This window comes from Cydia amplana, chromosome Z, assembly GCF_948474715.1.
Source record: "Cydia amplana chromosome Z, ilCydAmpl1.1, whole genome shotgun sequence".
In the NCBI taxonomy this organism is placed as follows: domain Eukaryota; kingdom Metazoa; phylum Arthropoda; class Insecta; order Lepidoptera; family Tortricidae; genus Cydia; species Cydia amplana.
The window spans coordinates 20,390,473-20,413,505 of record NC_086096.1 but is presented as its reverse complement, the minus strand read 5'-3'; the positions used below and the strand labels follow the sequence as shown (position 1 = coordinate 20,413,505).

Sequence of the window (23,033 nt, the reverse complement as noted above, 5' to 3'; positions counted from 1 at the left end):
GGTAACATATATTTTTTTTAGTTTTATCATTCTCTTATTTTAGAAGTTACAGGGGGGGGGGGACACACATTTTACCACTTTGGAAGTGTCTCTCGCGCAAACTATTCAGTTTAGAAAAAAATGATATTAGAAACCTCAATATCATTTTTGAAGACCTATCCTCAAACCCATACGTGTGGGGTATCTATCCCACACGTATGGGTTTGATGAAAAAAAAATTTTTGAGTTTCAGTTCGAAGTATGGGGAACCCCAAAAATTTATTGTTTTTTTTTTCTATTTTTGTGTGAAAATCTCACTGACTTAATATAAAAGAAATAGACACACAAAGCAGAACAAAAACGTCAAAAAATGTGGATCCCAATGACGTTTCGCACCATTTGCATTGATGATAAAAACGCTTACGTAAATTTTGAGTCAAGATAAATGTTTCGTACAGAAAAGAGCTTAATGTCGTAAGCATTAAGTGTCAAATTTGCAAACATAAGTACCAACACTGTTAAAAAATTTAGTCCGATGGCACTAAACGTAACGTATTTACGTCAAACAACGTCAAACGAGAATAATGAACGAATGGAGTCACTTTGGTACACTTTAATATGTAGTAATGTACAGGAAAACCAATTGAAGTAATAAATAAAACAAATTTAATTTAATCGGGAGCTCAAATAAAATTAATTCGTGGTTCAAATTCAAACAAATCAAATTTTTAATTCGTAAGTATACGTCTTTAAATACTAATTTCCTTGAAATAAATTCTACTTATTAAATAACTGTGTATTTAAGATCTACATTTACTCATAGCGCGGGTGCACGGGGACATTTAGATACTGATTGGATTTTTTTTATAAAGTCTACCTATACTTTATAAAAAAAATCCTGTGGTTGTCATTGTGTTCCGACAGGTTTAGCATTTACAGTCAGTCGATATAAGCCCTTATTGGTGGTGTATATGTCGGAAACAGGGAAATGGGCCGAACACACAAGTGCCGTTTTGCCTTGTTTAAAACTGCATCACCCCTATCTCTTGCTATAATTAAATAGCAGTCCACTTTGCACGTCGCATAGGTTTTCTTGGAAATCTTGAATTTAAACATAATATTATTTCTTATGAATTCCATATAAAAATATAAAAAAATATTGACCTCACATCGACTCATTAGATTTTTGTTCCTTAACATCCCTTCTTTGGTACTAACAAATTAATTTATTCAAAACCATAAAATTACCACCAGATTACATAAATTATGTAATGCTATCCAAAGAACTAACCGAAAGAAATACATTCCATCCTTTTTCCTTGTTTTATCATTGTTATTTTTACATATTTTAACGGCACATTTCGTAATTGTTGACAACTTCACATTTGAGCGTTTCAAACAAGACTAAACGAAAAAGTAATGCATGATCTGTTTTGACATCACTTTTGTGGGGCCATTTTTGGCGGCTGATTGGGTATCCAGTTCTTTATACTATATCAATGGAAAATCTTAATGCGGTTCACAGAATACATCTACTTACCAAGTTTCAACAGTATAGTTCTTATAGTTTCGGAGAAAAGTGGCTGTGACATACGGACGGACAGACAGACGGACAGACAGACGGACAGACAGACAGACAGACAGACAGACAGACAGACAGACATGACGAATCTATAAGGGTTCCGTTTTTTGCCATTTGGCTACGGAACCCTAATTACCATTCCTCTTTATCTCAGCAACTACTGGGTCTAAAATTATGAAAAAAATACACAAAATAGTTATTTACCTATGGATTACAGGAAAACCTATTAGAAATTTTCAGTCAAGCGTGAGTCGGACTTAATTAGTTTTTAATCCGACCCCTACGGGTTTTTAATAGACATTTCACTCACGTTTCACATAAAAAATACATTGTTAAAAATTGTGTAATGTACGGAACCCTTGGAACGCGAGTCCGACTCGCACTTGGCTGGTTTTTTTTTCGTTTAAAGGTACTTATCAATGAAGTAGGTAGGTACTGTAAGATCACCTTGTTCAGCTAGACTTGTCTTATTTTTAAAGAAAATGGGCGCCGTCCACGGTGAAGAACTGCCATATATTTTTGGGGCTCCAGTCGTGGATGGGTATGGTCATTTCCCACAGAATTACACGAAGTCTGAAGTTGCATTGTCCGAATCCATGATGCTCTTTGTATCTAACTTTGTGAGAACTGGGTAAGTGATTACTTAGTAAATTACTCTAGTAAACTGCAAATTAACTAAATTTGCTTTATACCTACCGCAGCGCCTGAAAATTGGAGTTAAATAGATATAGTTTCATTCCGACAGTATAATGGATTTCATATACAATATAATTTTATATCAAATCGCTGTGAGTGGGTAGCAGCTTAACACGTCATATTAAAAAAAATACAATAAAATAATAATGCAAATGTATTATGCTTTGTATGAAAAATAGCAAAAGATAAACCAATTACCCACCCATGTTAATTTCCTTTCACCACACCATCTGGTAAAGCTCTCTTGATTGTTCAAAAACTGATGAGAAAGTTGAATTTTATCCACATGTGTGGCAAAGTAATCAAATGCAAATTTTAAGTTCTTTCCTTATGTTAGCTGGTAGAATTGACTTTGAAATTGTGATTCTGATTAATAAATATTGAATTTATTATTATAATTTTGAATTGATTTGGTATGATTTTGTTTTATATTAGTATTTTCTTTGCGTTAGTGTGGTGAAAAATTGTGTTTCACTCGGTGGAAAAATTTGTTTAACTCTCGTGCCTTGAAACCCTCGCAACGCTCAAGATTCCACTTTACGCTCGTGGTTTAATTTTGGAATCGTTCGCTTGCTCGGGTGTAAATTTAGAACGAGAGGTTAAACAACAACTTCGCCCCCTTGTAAAACAAATAAAAATTGAAATGCCACAGCTTAATTATATTTGTTTGTTTTGTGCAATGACGAGAGTAGGTATTGTAGATGATACCTAAGTATATTTATAAAGTAAACATTGTAGAATTAAATTTCTTTATCAACAATTTTATTCCCAAATAATAAAATCATTCTTTATATGAACAAAAAACAAAGTAAATTCGTTAAAGCCTATATAGTACTAAGTACCCTTAGAATTTATGTATTTTTATTAGAAACACGTTGTATATAGGTTTATACTATTATTATAATATACTAAAAGTAAGTATAATAGACAGTTAAATATATTGATTAAATTTGAATAAGTGTTTTCTTGTTATAGAAATCCAAACGACAACACCAGACAGGAGGTTTTGTTGCCAGCGTCGAGGGACCGTAATAAATTTCGAGGCATAAATTGGGAAGAGTACGACTCCACGCACCAAAAGTACTTAGAAATAGGTCAGTGATACGCGTAGGGAGCGGATATGTAGCGAGACTTGATGAGTACCTATCTCTTTTCAAGTAACTATGAAAAGAGAAGGCTCGCCGACCTACTTGTATATAACTTCATTTGTCTCTCTAAAACTTTTCTAGGGGCTTGTGAAACCCCTTGTTTTACATGGATTTCACAAAAGAACAATATTTTTGTAGGTATCAGGTTTATTAATTAGTTGCATTTCAGTGATTGAGTAGTTTAAAGTTCAATATTCGGCAGCAATCTAAAGTTCTAGAACAATTTTTTGACGTACCTAATGGATGATTCGATAATTAACGAATAAACATTTGCTTTGACGATTCTACAAAAATAATGTTGACACATGTTGGATTTTATTACATTCTCCTGCCATCATAGACTCTCGTACAATATTTCACTTACCTCCGTTACGTTGCACAATGTACTAAGTATTACATAATATTGACTTCGGATACCGCGATGGTTACTCATGAAATAAAACTATTAAAACCGATTATATCACGTATATTGAATTTATACTACATCCTGACGTGGTCAACGGGTGACTGAGGAAAAACTACACTGTGCAAAATACCCACATACAAAATAATGAACCATCATAAACTATAAATTTTAAGGCCAGTTATACATACAATGCATGAAAATGATATTGATGATGAAGGCTAGTTCTACATTACAATTATTTTCAAGTAGGTAAATATGTATAAAGGTACGCGATAAAGCTAAAACGCTGTAAAGGGTTCGAAACGTCGGGAATGTCGGCATATTATAAATTCAATATACGCGATATAATCCGTTTTAATAGTTTTATTTCATTACTATTACCTACATAGTAAATCTTAACTATTTTTAAAACAGTTATATTATTTATATTTGCGGTAGGTTATATTAAGTCTTACTTTATTGTTTAGGTATGAAGCCGCGTCTGAAGAATCACTTTAGGGCCCATCAACTTTCTGTGTGGCTGAGGCTAGTCCCCGAGTTGCACAGAGCGGGAATGGAGGATATCGCTACTCGACATAACCTGTTTAAAAATCACAATGAACAAGAACTATACGAAGGCATCGTCAGGCCTGACCCTTTGGCGAGAAATATAAACGACAACGATCAATTGAAACGAGTAAATGGATCGGTTTACGCCGACGCGGCTTTGACTACCGCCGATGCTATTCTGGCGACATGCGTTACGCTATTACCGAATAGTAGGGACGTACAAACGTTGAATGCCACAGAAAACACTTTAGCTAATTTGGAGGCAGCAGGGTACGCCGCCTATTCAACGGCATTAAGCGTTACCATAGCTATAGGTTGCTCACTATTGATTTTAAATGTTCTGATATTCGCTGGAGTATACTATCAGCGAGATAAATCTAGGTCGCGGGGAAAACAACAACGCTTTAATGAGAAACACTTTGAGACTATCTCTGGAAAACATTCACATTACCACATGGATCCGACGCATACTCCCAGCTTAGTCGTAGAAGTGGAAAGACACAATCGGAAGAAGCATCAAATGGGTAGTGATTCTCACTTAGCTAACCTGAACTTTAAAGGTCCGCTGAACGTACCGAAATCACCACCGAGTCCGTCACTTAGTATAGAAAATATGATGATACCCAGCAAAATAGGAAGTAGAAACAGTAGTTTTAGATTGCCCAACGTGAATTATACTCATATGGGTGGATACGGCACGATGCCAAAGAATTTGAACCAGTTTAATAACTCGCCACCTTCACAGGAGTTGAGACAGCAGAAATTCCTGCCTCCGAACGGTTCGGCTTCGCAGGGCTCCCCCTTAGGGCGGGAGGACGCAGCGAGAGGGGGGCCTCATGCCACTCTCCGGCGCGGAAAGAGCCCCCACCACGCCTCGAGTCTGCCACAAGCAGCTATTGACGAAATGAGAGTGTGACAGTTAATTATATTTGACTCTACTTAAAAACTCTGTGAATATTTCAACATGTGACTTGAATATCTTTTGAAATAAAACTATGTACATATTGGCTGCATTTCGTTTGTTACATGAACTCGTATTTCTCAATTACTTGAGTATTATAAAATTATGTGTAATTAAATTGTGTTTCATTAATTTACAATTAATTCAAATACGTCGATTTTATTCAGATTTTTTATCACTTTTATCATACATATTATGTTGTGTACCATATTCTTTGTAATTTGGAATCTTTGCAAGCTTAAGCTGCGTTTTCCGTGCTGCTGCGTAGCTGACGCTTAAGTTCAACATAAATGTTATCCGTAAAATAATAATATATTAGAAGAGAATGCCACGTGGCCGTAATGTTAAATTTTAGTGTAGGAAATAAAGGCAGTGGACCCCGCCGTAATTCCTCTGCCAGAAAAAACTTAACAGTATGATAATGTATCAATAAATAAAAAGTATTGTATAAATTTCCAAAGAATAATAATAATAGGATTTAAGTCTTAAATGGTTATTATCGTTTTACGGAAAAATGCTCAGGTCAAACTTTCTTCACCGGACATATTCTTCATGTAACGTATTGCAACAATATATGAAATATCAAAAAAAGGTCCCAGCAGAAATACCAATATTAATAAAATATAATTTTGGACCTTGGACCTGAAAATTGCTCAGTCTAATTTTTTCACTGGAATGTCATTTTATTGCCGTTTTATAACTACAAAATGAATATCTAAAAAAGCGGCCAAGTGCGAGTCGGACTCGCCCATGAAGGGTTCCGTATTTAGGCGATTTATGACGTATAAAAAAAAACTACTTACTAGATCTCGTTCAAACCAATTTTCGGTGGAAGTTTACATGGTAATGTACATCATATATTTTTTTTAGTTTTATCATTCTCTTATTTTAGAAGTTACAGGGGGGGGGACACACATTTTGCTACTTTGGAAGTGTCTCTCGCGCAAACTATTCAGTTTAGAAAAAAATGATATTAGAAACCTCAATATCATTTTTGAAGACCTATTCATAGATACCCCACACGTATGGGTTTGATGAAAAAAATTTTTTGAGTTTCAGTTCGAAGTATGGGGAACCCCAAAGATTTATTGTTTTTTTTCTACTTTTGTGTGAAAATCTTAATGCGGTTTACAGAATACATCTACTTACCAAGTTTCAACAGTATAGTTCTTATAGTTTCGGAGAAAAGTGGCTGTGACATACGGACGGACAGACAGACGGACAGACGGACAGACAGACAGACAGACATGACGAATCTATAAGGGTTCCGTTTTTTGCCATTTGGCTACGGAACCCTAAAAAGGACCCCGCAGCAAACATAGGGAAAAAGTGGTTTCAGTTAAATCTCACGAAATTTTAGTATGATGTTAATTTATTTGGCTCTCCTGATTATTTTTTTGTATGGGCACAACTCTCTCAGAAGTATATTTTCAGAAATAATCAATGTAATTGTTTTATACAAAATATGTGTTTGTTAACCATTTTTAGGGTTCCGTAGCCAAATGGCAAAAAACGGAACCCTTATAGATTCGTCATGTCTGTCTGTCTGTCCGTCTGTCTGTCCGTCCGTATGTCACAGCCACTTTTCTCCGAAACTATAAGAACTATACTGTTGAAACTTGGTAAGTAGATGTATTCTATGAACCGCATTAAGATTTTCACACAAAAATAGAAAAAAAACAATAAATTTTTGGGGTTCCCCATACTTCGAACTGAAACTCAAAAATTTTTTTTTCATCAAACCCATACGTGTGGGGTATCTATGGATAGGTCTTCAAAAATGATATTGAGGTTTCTAATATCATTTTTTTCTAAACTGAATAGTTTGCGCGAGAGACACTTCCAAAGTGGTAAAATGTGTGTCCCCCCCCCTGTAACTTCTAAAATAAGAGAATGATAAAACTAAAAAAAATATATGATGTACATTACCATGTAAACTTCCACTGAAAATTGGTTTGAACGAGATCTAGTAAGTAGTTTTTTTTTTATACGTCATAAATCGCCTAAATACGGAACCCTTCATGGGCGAGTCCGACTCGCACTTGGCCGCTTTTTAGGTAATTCCTCCTCTTTGTCCTGTTTTGCATGTCGCTCGTAACATAGATAACTGATACCATTCGATGTCAACGTGACAGAAATATTATAAAGATCATATTTTATCTGTGATAATTATATACTTGATTTTTTCTGAAAGTATACTTCTGAGAGAGTTGTGCCCATACAAAAAAATAATCAGGAGAGCCAAATTAACATCATACTAAAATTTCGTGAGATTTAACTGAAACCACTTTTTCCCTATGTTTGCTGCGGGGTCCTTACGATTGAACTAGGGTAAGTTGTTGATCAATGAAACACTAAAAGTTTAAGCCTTCCTATCTCTGGTGTTTTTAAAGTTATGAGTGTGATATTTCGTATGAAGATAAACAATTTATTTGGCTATCATATGGCGTTCTTGGTTTCTACTTATTTTTAACAGTTTCTGTATTATAAAGCTTTTTTTGAAAAATGAGTTTTGTGTCATAGTGTACTTGTGCATGTTTTCAATGAAACACTCTAATTTTTACAGTGAAACAGATGTAATATATATATTCTACCATGAAACATCCTTAATAAACATTGAAACGTTGTAATAAATAAGTTACATTAATACATACATCCTTTCAATCAATTAATGAGAAAGGAAAGGAGAAAATAGTGGTAGGCTGAAATTTGTTATTTAAAAGGTTTCCAAAATATGGAATCGTTATAAGATTGCTGAAATATCTAAAAGCGAAAGACTTGTTTCATTGTACGCACACCTAAGTTTCATTGTGAATCGAAAATCTGGTCGGCACTTACGGCATGCTGCGAGAAAGGCGCCTTTTATGTCCACGGAGCATGATTGCCAACTAGGTGGACGCGGGAGGGTTTTAAGCATCTCCATGCTTGATATCATACACTTTCTTGCAACATAGTGATTATAAACGACTGTTTCAATGTTAGACATGTGACCTTAACCTTGCCATCAATGAAACATTCAACATATAAACTATCCTATCTCAGCCATTTCTAAAGTTAAGTATCTTATATTTTGTCATATGATAGACAAATTATTATCAATTTTCGCACATAGTCTTTAATTAATTAAAAAAATAATGAGTTTGTTTCATTGTATACTAATACTGGTGTTCAGTGAACATCATGTTTCATTGTTTACTACATAAATATGTTTCATTGTAAGACTAGGGAGTGTTTTTTGAAACAATTAAAAAAAACTGCACCAAAGAGTGAAAGAAATTTAAAAATATTTAGTTCCAAAGTAACTTTAATACACATAGAACACAACAAAAAATTAAATAACGCCAAACTAGACTCTATATCTTGGTAAATAATTGCGAAACATAAATGAAAAATATTACTTTTGTCACACGAATTCACAATAACGCTCGTAGCAACGTGCTCCTTCTCCGAGGCGCGCTCGCGTATTGGGGAGGTGCTGGGGGTCCTTGAGCCTGCCCTTGCTTGACAGACGGCACTAGCTGATAACACCTAGTTTCCGAGATATCACAAAGTTTCACTGTGTACGATTGTTTCAATGTTCGACAACTGACCCTATACTATTTTCAGAAATTGCCTTTTTACTCGCTGTGGAAAATTTCTCTATCTATTTTATTTATTGAATTAAGTTCACAGTTTTCTTTCCATTCAACTATAAAAACATCCAAAAAAATAACGAGCGTATTAATAAAACTAAACATATCGCCGCCCGCGCGCGCGTCCCGCCTCGCTCTCGCCCGGCGGTGGCGGCGTGCTGCTTCTCTATACTGAAAACCGTAAATACCTTGGAGGATATAATCAAACGGAGACGCCATGTCTGTAATTTTCTGTACAAAACAGTCTGCCGATTTTTGCGGACGAGGGGAACGTCAAATGTATGCGTAACGTAAAAATAGCCATGTCAGATAAACGTCAGTCCATACATTGTGTATGACCGTTGGCCGCCTATTTTCGACAGAGGGGAAAGCCTGTTAATGGCTACTCCGTTTAGTTGTATCCTCCGAGGTAAATACGAACGATGTTCTGAATTTGATTATAAGCTGAAATATATTTTCTGTAACCAAGAAGCTGGGAGGACAATTTAAATAAAGTAAATTACCATGTCATAAAATTACTTACATTATACATAATGTAAGTAATGTATGTTGGTTTAAAACAAATTTTGGTTCGCAATTTTTCTACTGATTCAGGCATAAAAACAATTTCTATGTCCTGGACTGAACTGCTATGGTTGTTTCAAAAAAACAAGAGTTTCAGAAAGAGTCGATTAATATGCATAAAAATGTAAAAATAGTGTGCTAGAACAGAAAAGTGTTACTTTGATCCCTCCTCGCAGGGAGGAAAAGAGCCACTTTGATCCCTCCTAGCAGGGAAGAAAAAGCTCTTTTCACACCTCCTATTCAGAAAAGAGCTGGCAGTGACTGGATGCAGAAAACGGGCTATCGTGCTTTGTGGCGCACCTTGGGGGAGGTCTATGTCCAACAGTGGACTGCAGTAGGCTGACGATGATGATGATGAAGTGTCTTTCAGCTTATAGTGCAAGTTTCATCAAAATTGGTTCAGTCGTTTTAAAGATCTCGACTGTTAAGTTTTAAGATAGGTATCTCAATTTATTAATTATAAGCATACGATATAGTATTTTATACAATCGTGATATAATGGAGAGCTTTTAAGTCGAGTACCGTGTTTTGGCAACGAAGCTTGCTGAGTTGCCTAAGTAAGGTACGAGATTGAAAAGCTTGATTATATCACTATTGTATACAATACTTTTTCTACGAGTCAACAAAAAAAAAAACTTAAAACTAGTAGAAGAATCATATATATAGGTAAAAAAACTAAAAGTATACAGCTAAGATGCGCGAGCAGCCGCGATACCTTCATACTCGTACGCGACCCGGCCCCCGCGCCCCGCGCCCCCGGCCGGTTGGTCAACGAGAACGACACCTTCTCGTAACTCATGAGGCCCTGGTACTTGCTCCGCGCTTTCGATTGGTCAATTTCATTATATTTGACTAAACTGTATCGAAATGAATATTATAGTTGAGTTGGGGTCCCATAGTGGAAAAAGTATGCGATTTCACTTTGGTAGGCGAAGTCTTAATTCAAGCATTGCAGTCGACGAGTAGAAAAAGTGATCTTTATTACGTGGCAAAAATTCTATTACTTGTGTTTGATGTCGGTTGTTATTAACGTCTTTAGCGTGATATTAGTCTAATCAAAGTTATATGAAACCATAGAGAAAAAAATACATAGAGTGCTCACTCCATACATCAGTTTTAGTACCAAAAAGACTATTAGCATCTAGCATCGAGTAGCGGAACTATCAGTACTGCTACTTGACAATAGATGTAGCACCGACGGGAAAGTCTTATCTCAACAGCATAAGACATTCCGGTCGGTGCTACATCTATTGTCAAGTAGCAGTACTGATAGTTCCGCTACTCGATGCTAGATGTAGACACTGAAATTAATAGTCTGAACTGATGTATGGAGTGAGCACTCTTGTCTTACTATATTTCTCTATGATGAAACTACGTAAGTATACAGTGTGGAAAGATAAGTCGGGCCCTGGAGGGACACTACCTTAAATCCTTAAGCTGGCTCATTTTACTTAAAGGAGACATTCCTTTATTTTTTAAAAGAAACAAAACTGCATTCAAAGATTTTCAAAATCTCGCTTGCCTCGCCCGGGACTCGAACCAACTAAAATTAAAAAAAAAAAAACAAACACTATTAATCGATAGTATTATTATTCAGGATAAAATTTCTCTAACAAACATTAGGTCTTAAAAATAAAAATGATCGTTAAATCTAACATTAACCTTATTTTACTATCAATTTGTTACAAGATGGTGCACCTGCCCACAACAGAAGAATTGTCAGGGCTTACCTCAATGAAAATTTCAATGTCTGGATAGGTACAAACGGGACGAAATGTCCTGCAAGAAGTCCAGACCTGATGCCTATGGACTTCTTTTTATGGAGTCATGTAAAAAATGTTATTTATGAAACTTGCTATGAAACCGTTCAAGAGCTAAGGGTTGCGGTAGAAAATGTTATTAGGGGCATACACCACAACACTTTGCTGAAGGCTACAAGAAATGAATTTCAACGGCGACTAATTTTGTGTAGCCGGAACGAGGGGGCTCATTTCGAATACTTTATCAGTTAAATAATTTAAGTGTAACAAATTGATAGTAAAATAAAGTTAATGTTAGATGAAACGATTATTTTTATTTTTAAGACCAAATGTTTGTTAGAGAAATGTTATCCTGAATAATAATACTATCGATTAGTACCTATAATAAAATAGGGAGTGATTGTTTTTTTTTAATTTTAGTTGGTTCGAGTCCCGGGCGAGGCAAGCGAGTTTTTGAAAATCTTTGAATGCAGTTTTGTTTCTTTTTAAAAATAAAGGAATGCTTCCTTTAGATTCTATGAGTAAATAAAAAATTTTTGTCGATCCCGTTTTTGGAATCTTTCAAAAATGGAGGAGTTGTGATACCTCGCGCTTAAACAAATAGTCGTATCGATATCATAAGAGTATTTTCTTTTTGAGACATATTTACATAGTAAATGGCAAAAAATTCAGAAAAATTGTATTGCTGGTTTAGGCGGTATTTAGATATTTAGTTTGTACTCGAGAATGGGTAGCCGAATTTCGTCAGCTTGGCTAAGAACTATCATGGCGCGTTTTGTAAACAATCGCTTTTTTTTGTTTGCACACAGAAAGTCTGGGTTCGATCCCCAGTAAGACATAACTTTTTATATTTTATTTTTCACTTAAACTTCGTATTTTTTTTAATAAATTAAAATCTTTGTATTGTTGATTGATCAAACCGCTGTGTGGCGCTGTCATCGTGCACGGTCACAATAAGCTATGCTCGCGAGGTCTACAGCTCACAGAGCCACTAGTTATTCTGGTAAGACTTAGTTATCGACCGAACTGGTGTCGAAGGGATTCGGACTCCCTGGCAACACGAAATCGCTGTCAAGTCGACAGTCAATTGACACTATTCGAGACACAGATTTAACCGTCCGTCCGGCTTAGTAGATGTATTTTGTTATCAAAATATTTTTCCATTACAATCTACATAGCAATCGACGACCGGTCTGGCCTAGTGGGTAGTGACCCTGCCTGTGAAGCCGCGGTCCTGGGTTCGAATCCCAGTAAGGGCATTTATTTGTGTGACGAGCACAGATATTTGTTCCTGAGTCATGGTTGTTTTCTATGTATTTAAGTATTTGTATATTATATATATCGTTGTCTGAGTACCCACAACACAAGCTTTCTTGAGCTTACCGTGGGGCTTAGTCAATTTGTGTAATAATGTCCTATAATATTTATTTATTTATTTATTTATAGCTACAAATCCATGGATGGATCTAACGAAATGTAATTAAGTGGTATTTGTCTTTCGTCGGGTACCTTCTTTCTTACCTAGTTATTACCTGTACGTGTACGAGGGCTGCTCAAAAAGTTGTTAGCTGCTCCGGCTCTACTCACGCGATTTGAATATTATACTATTGTATGGATGTTTCAACAACTTTTGGACCAACCCTCGTATCTGTGTTTTGACACTTTGCTGGGATATCAGTGATAACTTGCAATTAAAACACTCAAGTACAAATCACAGTTTTATTTCTCCAACTTCACTTTACAAAATCCAACAGCGTAATGATCATGACAAATGTCAAACTACCTCTTATATTAAAATATCAATACCGCCAAATTAGTAAATCGGAAATCAACCGTGCTACTGATAACATTAAAAATACTTAGCTGGCTAACAATCGGAAATCAATCGAGCTACTAATAAAATTAAATATAAATGGCTAACATTCGGCCGTCCTGAATCAATTCCCGCCTCGGGAATTAAACATAAACATACAAAGTAATTCAGAAGTAATATAATATATATTACATAAATCACTGAATAATTTTACGGGTTAGACTCACTTGTTAAATTATTCAACCGTAAAATTATTCAATGTTAGTATGTCTCACAACAGTTTAAATTCGATTACATAAATCAAAATATGGGCAATAAATTTATGTATCATATATACATATACAGTATCATGAATTTAATTTCAATGCATCATTATACCTAATAAATATTTTTATCTCTCAGCCATATTTTACTTGATATTAATTGACCATAAATCTAACAACATTTATTTGTCATTGATTTCTACAACAAATTAAATATAAATTGCTATTATTATTAATCTACGTTGGTATTATCATTATACGAATACATCCTTTGTTTCAATATATCAACTCATTCATATCTGTAAACTATTTATTTATATAATCAACAAAATTTCATTTCAATATTGAAGCCTCATACATATCTTCAATATTATAGCTAGTTTGGAAGAGTACTAGAACCTCATACATATTTCTAGTACCTTAAAGTAATTAAACACATGGAAACCTCCTTCATATTTTCCATGTATTCTCAAGACTTCACATAATCATTATTCAATACCAAAACCTCCTGCATGTTTTAGCATAAAAATCAAATGTCGTACATGGAAGCCTCCTTCATATCTCCCACATACATACATATATATATTAATTTGTACTAAAACCTCATACTGTTTCAGTACCTAATACAATTTCATCAAACTTATAGTATCAACAAATTAGCAATTGCTCAAATCATTCAGACATTTCAGATTCTACCTCAAGGTAATCTTCACCAGCTTTATTTTCATTGTCGCTTTGACAATCAGATCTTTCAAATACTAGCCAGGGATGAATTTTATCCACAGCAAATATGCTCTTAAAAGGCCTACTTCCCTTCCTGGACAGTGGCGTATCTTCTACTTCATATCGGTCATATCCTAACACACGAGTAATGCGGTATGGACCTCTTAATTTTGGAATCAACTTCTTACTTTGACCGGTAGACTGTACCTCTCTCTCAATCCTCACTAAATCACCAACTTTATATTCAACATGTTTTCTTTTCCTATCATATCTATTATTTTGCTTCTTCTGATCAAGTTCTATGTGTTCTGTTATTTCTTTTCTAACAATATCTCTGTCTGTGCTATCTTCGTCTAAAGCTACTCCTAACCGCAATAATGCATCAGACATACCGGATAATTCCGTACCGAATAAAGCCTGTGCAGGCGTCTTACCAATTCCTTTATTCAAAGTATTATTCATACCCCATTGAATTTTTGATATGCTATCATCCCATACTCGCTCAGATTTTCCTACGTTACATGCCGTCAATGCAGCTAGTAAGGTCCTATTGTACCTTTCTACCTATCCATTGGCTCTTGGGGTACAAACTGCATTAAGTATATGCTTAACTCCTAAGTCATTTAAAAATTCTTTAAATTTATGCGACGTGAATGAGGTACCTCTATCTGAAATAATTCTTTTGGGTACTCCGAATGTATGAAAGTAAGCAGTTAATGCTTTAATGCTACTAGCTGTTTTCGTATTTTTAACAGGAGTAATAACAATGAACTTTGTAAACGCATCAATGATTAATAAAATATGAGTATTTTTATGTTTACTTTTGACAAACGGCCCTAAATGGTCGATGTGGACCGTGTGAAAGGGTTCTGCAATTTTCTCTATAGGATGTAATTGACCAGCCTTTTTAGCAACCGGAATTTTAGCATGAGCGCACTCTAAACAAGATTCTACATACTTTTTAATAAATCTTCGCATTTTTGGGAACCAGTAAGTGGCTTTAATTTTGTCATATGTCTTGTCAAAACTGAAATGACCTATATCATCATGGTTGCTTTTCATGATTGACCATCTGACACCTTTAGGCACAACCCATCGATTACCATCACTAGTGACTCTGTATAATAAATCCCGTTTGACAACAAAATTCTTAGATATTTCAACTATATTATGAGTCTGATTATTTTTAAGTATGTTAACGGTACGCTGAATTTCAGGGTCATTTTGTTGTACTGTGGCTATCCAATCTACTGTAATGCTTTTAATTTCAAAGGATACTTCATTGACTGGCTTGCGACTAAGTGCGTCTACGTGAGCCATTGATTTTCCAGGTTTATAATTAATTGTAAAATCATATTCTTGGATTACATTCCACCATCTTGCAACTCTCGATATGACATCCTTTTTCTCAAATGTAGCCCTCAAAGAATTGCAATCCGTGACGATGGTGAAATGTATACCAAGTAGATAAACCCTAAATCGTTGTAAGGACACTACTACAGCTAGGGTCTCTAAGTCGTAAGAAGTAAAATGCATTTCTTCGGGAGAAGTTTGTCGGCTATAATATGCAACAGCTTCGAATGGTTTTGACTTATCTTGTCTTTGAAGCAAAATTCCAGCCACTCCAAATTTAGACGCGTCAGTATGTAACTCTATTTCATATGATGGATTGAAAAAGGCAAGAATAGGTCTGTCCGTTAAGTCGTTTTTAAGCCGATTAAATGCATTTTCCTCCTGTTCGCCCCAAGTAAATTTAGAATCTTTCTTTAAAAGCTGAGTAAGCGGTCTCGCAATAATAGAAAAGTTTTTCACGAATCGCCGAAAGAAACTGGCTAATCCTATAAATTGCCTAACCTTATGCTGATCAGTAGGACGAGGGAAGTCTTTTACTGCTTGAATCTTTTTCTCACCAGGCCTTATACCATTTTGATCAACTTCGAATCCTAAATACTCTATTGATTTTTTAAAGAAATTACATTTATCTAAATTTAAGGTCATACCAGCGTCATGGAATAATTGTAAAGTAAGTTTTAGTTTGTGCAAACCGTCACTGACATCTTTAGATGGTATGATTATGTCATCCATATATGCAAATGCGTGTTTAAAGCGAGCATTACCTAAGATATTATTTATAGTTCGTTGAAAATTGGCAGGTGCATTGCTTAAACCAAAAGGCATCTTATTAAATTGGTAATGGCCATCTGGTGTAATAAAGGCCGTGAGATGTTTTGAAGGCTCAGCTAATGGTATCTGGTAGTAACCAGATGCCAGATCTAACTTAGTATAGTATGAATATCCAGCTAACCCGTCTAATTGATCATCTATTCGGGGTAAAGGGTAATGCTCCTTTACTGTTTTCTTATTGAGAGCTCTATAATCAATGCACATACGATAGCCTCCAGTCTTTTTCCTTACCAATATGATTGGTGATGCATAATCGGAAGTGGACTCACTAACAATTCCTGATTCCTTCAATTCATTAACCATGTCTCTTACAACCTCTCTTTCCGCATAAGACAGGCGATAAGGACGGTATACTACCAGAGTTTTATCAGTTAGTTGAATATTCATAGATGTAGAGTTACAACAACCTAATTCTTTGGTACTAAATGCAAAACATTTACGATGTTCGTTTAACAACTTAAGTAGTTCATTCATCTCTTGCTCGCTCAATGTCTGCTCTACTTGAACTCTAGCTAAAGATATCTCGTCATTAACGGTAAATGATGAATTCAAATCTATTCTATTAACTCTATATGCTTGAGCTTCTCTAGCGATACACGCACGAGTAATAACACTATCCTGTACTAGTTCAAAAGGGTTAACTGATAAACCTTTAACGATAACTCGTCCACGCCCATCTGTCACAGTAATTAAACCAGGTATTGTTACATATTCCCTTCCAGGTTGCGATATCAAACTATACTCTACATAAATTAACCCATTGTAAACTGGCTTAGTATAGAAATCCACCTCAGTAACATTATTTATTATGATAGTGTTATTAGCGATTAAAGATATAGGTTTGTATTCATAATCCTTCGATGTATTTGAAAAAGTGAGACTATTACTAGTTTTATGGGTTTCTATGTGATCCTGTTCAGTAAACGATTGCCCAATTAATAAAGATGTACTTAAATGACTATCAGGTACTATAAATACCTCTACAGTAGCTTCAACCGAATCAATTAGGATATTCGTATAAACTTTACCTAATATCTGAGTTGCTGAATGTGGATAACCTCTTAAAATAGGTAAATTATCTTTAGACCAATCATCAAAAATATTATTTGCATCAGATAATCTCAAAAGCGTACACTCACTTCCAAAATCTATAAAGCACGATAGACTTGTCTTGTTTATGCTTGCAGTTTTATAAAATTTTTGATCTTTACTACTAGATACAGCTAGTCATGACACAGTTTTCTCGTTTTTCACGTCCAAATTCTTTTTAAGGTTACAATCCGATGCAACATGACCAATTCTAGAACAAGTTTCGCATTTCTTTATTGGCTGTTTACATTTAAAATGAGGATGTCCATCCTCACCACAATTAAAGCATTTAACAACTTTATTATCCGGCTTAGGGCCCCGATTGTTAACTTGTTTACTATCATTGGTCTGTCGCGACGAAACTCTAGGTTTGGTATTTTTCTGACTACGCAAATAAACTAGCAATTTATCCGGTTCTGTAAATTGAGCTGCTTCGGCACTGGTTTTTACTGCTCTATCATCGATCCCTAATAAAATACAATCAACTGCATCGGTGCCTGTGATTCGACACCTATTAAGTAGCATCACTTTTTCGTAATAATAATCTTCTAATGAATCTCCATATTTAGCACGTTTTTCAAGCATTTCCGTTAACAATAAACCATAATTTTCCTTACTAGGAAAAGCTGTTTTTAATTTAACTTGCCAATCGGGCCATGTGTGTTTTAAACTAGTCAAGCCTTGGTACCACTTTAGAGCAACACCGGCTAATTTAGGTAATGCGTAGTGAATAATTTGTCGTTCGGTCCAATTGTAAATACTAGCGGTCTCATTTACTTTATTTAGCCATACGTCAATAGTTTGGCTCCGATTGGCTGGGTCAAATTCAGGCAAAACGTTCATTACGGGAAATCTTTCAACATGATCTGACCTGTCCTCTGATCTAACAGCTTTAAATAAATCTTTCAAAGTGCCTAATAATTCATTATCACCATACCTCGCACGACTGCGGCAGCGCCGGCGCGACAGCGAGCGGCTGCGGCTGCGGCGCGAGCGCGTCCGACTGCGACGCGAGCGGCTGCGGCTGCGGCGCGAGCGTGTAGAACTCCAGTGTACTTGCGCCGGGCTGAGGCGCATTCGCGACCTGCTGCGGCGCGAACGTGACCGGCTGCGGCGCCTGCTGCTTCTTGATCCGTCGGAGTTGATGCGGCTACTCCTCCCTCGGCTGTGTCTGGATCGACTTCGTGTTGTGCGGCTGCGCCTCTCCAGGTCCCGGTTGCTAGCCCTGCTACGCCTGTGTTGTTCTTGCGGCGGCGTCATCGGTTGGCCTCCCCCTGGATCATCACGTGGTAGCGGAGGCGTCCGTACAACTCTCCTATCATGTTCATCCATACTGAAAATAAAATGATTTGCACAAGCATAACTGTTTTACTTACTGCCTTATTTTTCACGTGGCAAATTAAAGTATACACCTAGTTATACACTGCAGTTCGTTAAATATTATCAAGAATCATTTTACATTGCAACATGATTAAGACATGAATAAATTCAAATTTCTGGCATAACGGTTACAATTAAGAATATCGTATTTAAAGCAGATTTGTTTACTTATTCAAATGATCAACGAAAACCTTGTTGTTTATAATGATATCAAGCTTATTTTATCTCCGGAATGATTCAAAATATGCTCAACTACTTCTTAGAAATGTTCGATAAAAATAACGTCAAGAAAGCCAAATCATGCAAATAAATCTATAATTTAAAACCAAATTTCAATTACCTGTGGCGTTTTGGACTCGTTTCCAACTTCTGATATGATAACTTGCAATTAAAACACTCAAGTACAAATCACAGTTTTATTTCTCCAACTTCACTTTACAAAATCCAACAGCGTAATGATCATGACAAATGTCAAACTACCTCTTATATTAAAATATCAATACCGCCAAATTAGTAAATCAGAAATCAACCGTGCTACTGATAACATTAAAAATACTTAGCTGGCTAACAATCGGAAATCAATCGAGCTACTAATAAAATTAAATATAAATGGCTAACATCAGTCATCCACGAACAAGTCCAGTGTAACCTACGTCGAAACGTCGGAAACAAAGGTAAACAAAGTGATTTCGCGATATAGGTCCCCAAAAATTATATACATATTAATAGGTATATTACTTAAATGTTTCATTGGTCGCTCCTTAATCTCAAACAAAGGGTTTGAGTGGGTTCTGAAAATTGCTTATACTCGTATATATGAACTGATAATTATTATAAATATGAACCTGACTGACCCGGTAGATGGCGCTGCAAGTGGATTTTCATACATTTATAAGTGACTACACAAACTTCGATGACTTTCAGTAAGTATGTTTTCAAATTTGTAAATCAAATCCTAGAATCAAAATGTGAATTCTGAACCAATTTCCTACATATGGTGATACTATAACAGTTATTGTCCCACCAAAAGATATTTTATGTAAAGTGTTGCCAAGATTATCGAAGTCGCGTCTTTTACACCGTGGGCTGGTAAGGTTAGCGAAATATAAAGTGAGCAGATCTCTCGAACAAGTTTGAACAAGATCCGCCAACGTCATATTTCCTCAACTTTAAAACCCGACAGATTTTAAAGGTGTACTCTTGACCGCATTTATATAGAGACTAAAATGTCACACTTATAGAGACTAAAAAAAAGGTTACTTGTTCGTTGTCATGTTTCTTTTTTCGCCAAGATATAAAAATAAATAACGTGTCGTGTGCAGAAAAAGCAAAATATTGTCGGGTTTTACCAGCCCACGGTGTGTATAAACACGCTTGTAAGGTAAGTACCCCTATTAACGAGGGGGTTAAGCAACTTTTACAAAAACAGCCAAAAATGAAGCATTAAGCTGGCTCTGTATGAACAAAGACATATTTTTTTATGATAGTTTGTACATTGAAATTTATATTTCATTCGTTTTTGGACTTGTTTTGGCCAGTTATATAGAAAAAAATAATTATTAAGCCTAAAACGTCGAAATCGCCTATTACCGTGGTAATTGATAATTGCTACCCAAATACCGCGGATAAGGGTTCCTTTTTACGAGGGTAAATAAACCCATCGCATTTTTGGTTCCTTCTTTATATACCTACTTATATTTATTTGACAATAGTAGTTAAATAAATAGTAGGTATTATATTTAATCAGATTTCCAATCATAAGATTCAATTAATTTTCTTTTTTTGGTTTTTCTATAAGGAAAAATAAGAGGATTTTTAGTAAAATATAATAATTATGAAAGTGAATTCCTTTGAGTCTACTTACACCTACTAACTAGACTCTGATAATAATATATATGTGCTCGTATCAAAAATACATGCTATATACAAGTATCTACATAAAATAAATAAACATAAGGGGACATCTTACACAGATCGACATAGCCCCAAACTATGCAAAGCTTCTACTATGGATACTAGGCGACGATTACATAGGTACTTATATAGATAAATACAAATTTATAATATAAAAATAATAATTCAGCCTATATACGTCCCACTGCTGGGCATACTTATATACCTACATAGAAAACACCCATGACTTAGGAACAAATATCTGTGTTCATCACACAAATAAATGCCCATCAACATCAAATTGATCCAATAATACAAGATATGTGAAATCAAATATTAAAATAAATTAATATTGGATGTACTGCATCATGCTGATTTTATTAATGAATTAATTAATAACACATAATCCAAACATAATTTTAAATTAATTTTAAACTAAACTTAAATATAAACGAAATATGTATAAAATAAACAACCTACTGAAACCCGTACCGGGCTGCCCCCGACGCAAAGGTGCCCATCACGCTCGCTGCGTTGCCGCGTTGGATTGCGATTGTATGTTGGTGTATTATATGTTCTAATTAAAATAATACAATATGTTTTATAATAATTATATTATGAACCTATTTATTTCCTACCAAAGTTGTAGGTGGGTCGGTATTGGGTTCCCATACATCTTTTTACCGAGTGATGTCTCTTGTAACCATCGCTAAACAGTTAAATTCACATTATTGTAAAACTTATTTACGAGTAATAAAAATAAATAAAGATCGCGTATGTTTTGAACACAATCAAAATGGAAGATACTAAATATTGCGAAACATTGTATAAAACAGACTTGACAGCCATGCTTTTGTTTTTATATCAATATTTACACAAGATTCTCATATAATGGTTTCTAAGGAAACCTCCAGTTAAGTGCTTAAAACTGTAGTCAAAATTAAGAGTTCTTGAATAGATTTCATACCACGTTAATAGCTCTTTAGCTTTGTAGATGGTTAAATATTTCAATAACATCAAGAGTTAAGGAAATATGTATTAACATATGAATATATAACCCTTCGAACTTAAAATACTGTTTCCGCTATTACCGAGGTATACCTCGAAATTAGGAACCACACCAAAAAATGGAACCCAACACTGAGGTTTTTAATTTCCTGTTTTTTTACTATTGGTAAGCAAATATTTACAAATTGAGGATTTGGAAACCATAAATATCATAATTAAGAATTGATATACCTAAAGTCTTAGTCTTTCTGTAATATTCACCACTACTATGAAAATCTCTAAATAAAATACGCGTTTGCTTACTTGAGGTGTTGCGCGTTAGTATGGAGCATTCAAATCCTGCGCCTCCGATGAGTTAGTTTACGGTTTTCGAATTGTTTACTTCGTGTTTCTTTAATATTGCTATACTTATTCGACAGTGAATATAGAAAGCTATATTTGTGTGTACTTCAATTTTTAAAAAGTCAATAGGCTTTCTTATAAAACGCCTTTTTGTACATACCGCGGTAATCAGTGCCGATTTTAATGGGCTCGTTAATAGGGGTACTTACCTTATATAAAAATAGCTTCTGCCCGCGACTTCGTCTCCTATCCTATGTCCTTCCACACCAAATTTCATCTAAATCGGTTCAGCGCTTTTAGCGTGAAGAGGTAACAGATAGACAAAGTTACTAAGCTATTTTAGTGTCCCATGCACTTCTGGGCAGAGGCCTATCCCCTTGATCTCCACAACTCCCGATCTAGCGCCTCTTCCGGTCAGTTGTTGAAGTAGGTGTCTAGGTCGTCCCGCCATCTCCACCTGGGCCTGGGACCTCGTCCGCGTATCTTCAGGCATCCACTTGGTGGCTATGAGTACACTAGCCCACCTGTCTGGATACATGCGGCAGACGTGATCGAAACAGACCCATTTCAGCTTAGCAGTCTTCTCGCCAACGTCAACAATGCAGGTTCTTGAGCGCAATGTGGTGTTCCGAATACGATCGGTAAGTAAATATATCAAAAACAAAATACTTCTACTACAGGAAAAAAAGCGGCCAAGTGCGAGTCGGACTGGCCCATGAAGGGTTCCGTATTTAGGGGATTTATGACGTATTAATAAAAAACTACTTACTAGATCTCGTTCAAACCAATTTTCGGTGGAAGTTTGCATGGTAATGTACATCATATATTTTTTTTAGTTTTATCATTCTCTTATTTTAGAAGTTACAGGGTGGGGGGGGCACATATTTTACCACTTTGGAATTGTCTCTCGCGCAAACAAATATTCAGTTTAGAAAAAAATGATATTAGTAACCTCAATATCATTTTTGAAGACCTATCCCTAAGATACCCCACACGTATGGGTTTGATGAAAAAAAATTTTTTGAGTTTCAGTTCTCTAAGTATGGTGAACCCCCAAAATT

The 23,033-nt window shown here is 35.4% G+C and overlaps 2 protein-coding genes and 1 long non-coding RNA gene across 3 annotated transcripts in view; 1 reads left to right on the top strand and 2 right to left on the bottom strand.

The window, feature by feature from the left end:
* Positions 1-5,439, top strand: part of LOC134660848 (neuroligin-4, Y-linked-like) — a 44,967-nt gene extending 39,528 nt beyond the window's left edge. Inside the window, exons 9-11 of the mRNA XM_063516694.1 lie at positions 2,041-2,192; positions 3,233-3,351; positions 4,279-5,439. Coding sequence (XP_063372764.1) covers positions 2,041-2,192; positions 3,233-3,351; positions 4,279-5,276 — 1,269 coding nt within the window. The 3' untranslated portion in view covers positions 5,277-5,439. The remainder of the gene's footprint in view (positions 1-2,040; positions 2,193-3,232; positions 3,352-4,278) is intronic.
* Positions 76-23,033, bottom strand: LOC134660851 (uncharacterized). The gene is made up of 2 exons (XR_010097906.1): positions 22,946-23,033; positions 76-155 (listed from the first exon to the last, which is right to left on the bottom strand). It is a non-coding gene; the product is annotated as an uncharacterized LOC134660851 (long non-coding RNA).
* Positions 16,316-19,285, bottom strand: LOC134661799 (uncharacterized). Its single transcript, XM_063517990.1, has 2 exons — positions 19,070-19,285; positions 16,316-18,682 (listed from the first exon to the last, which is right to left on the bottom strand). The coding sequence occupies exon 2, from the start codon at positions 18,679-18,681 to the stop codon at positions 17,488-17,490; it is 1,194 nt and encodes a 397-aa protein (XP_063374060.1). The 5' UTR covers position 18,682; positions 19,070-19,285; the 3' UTR covers positions 16,316-17,487.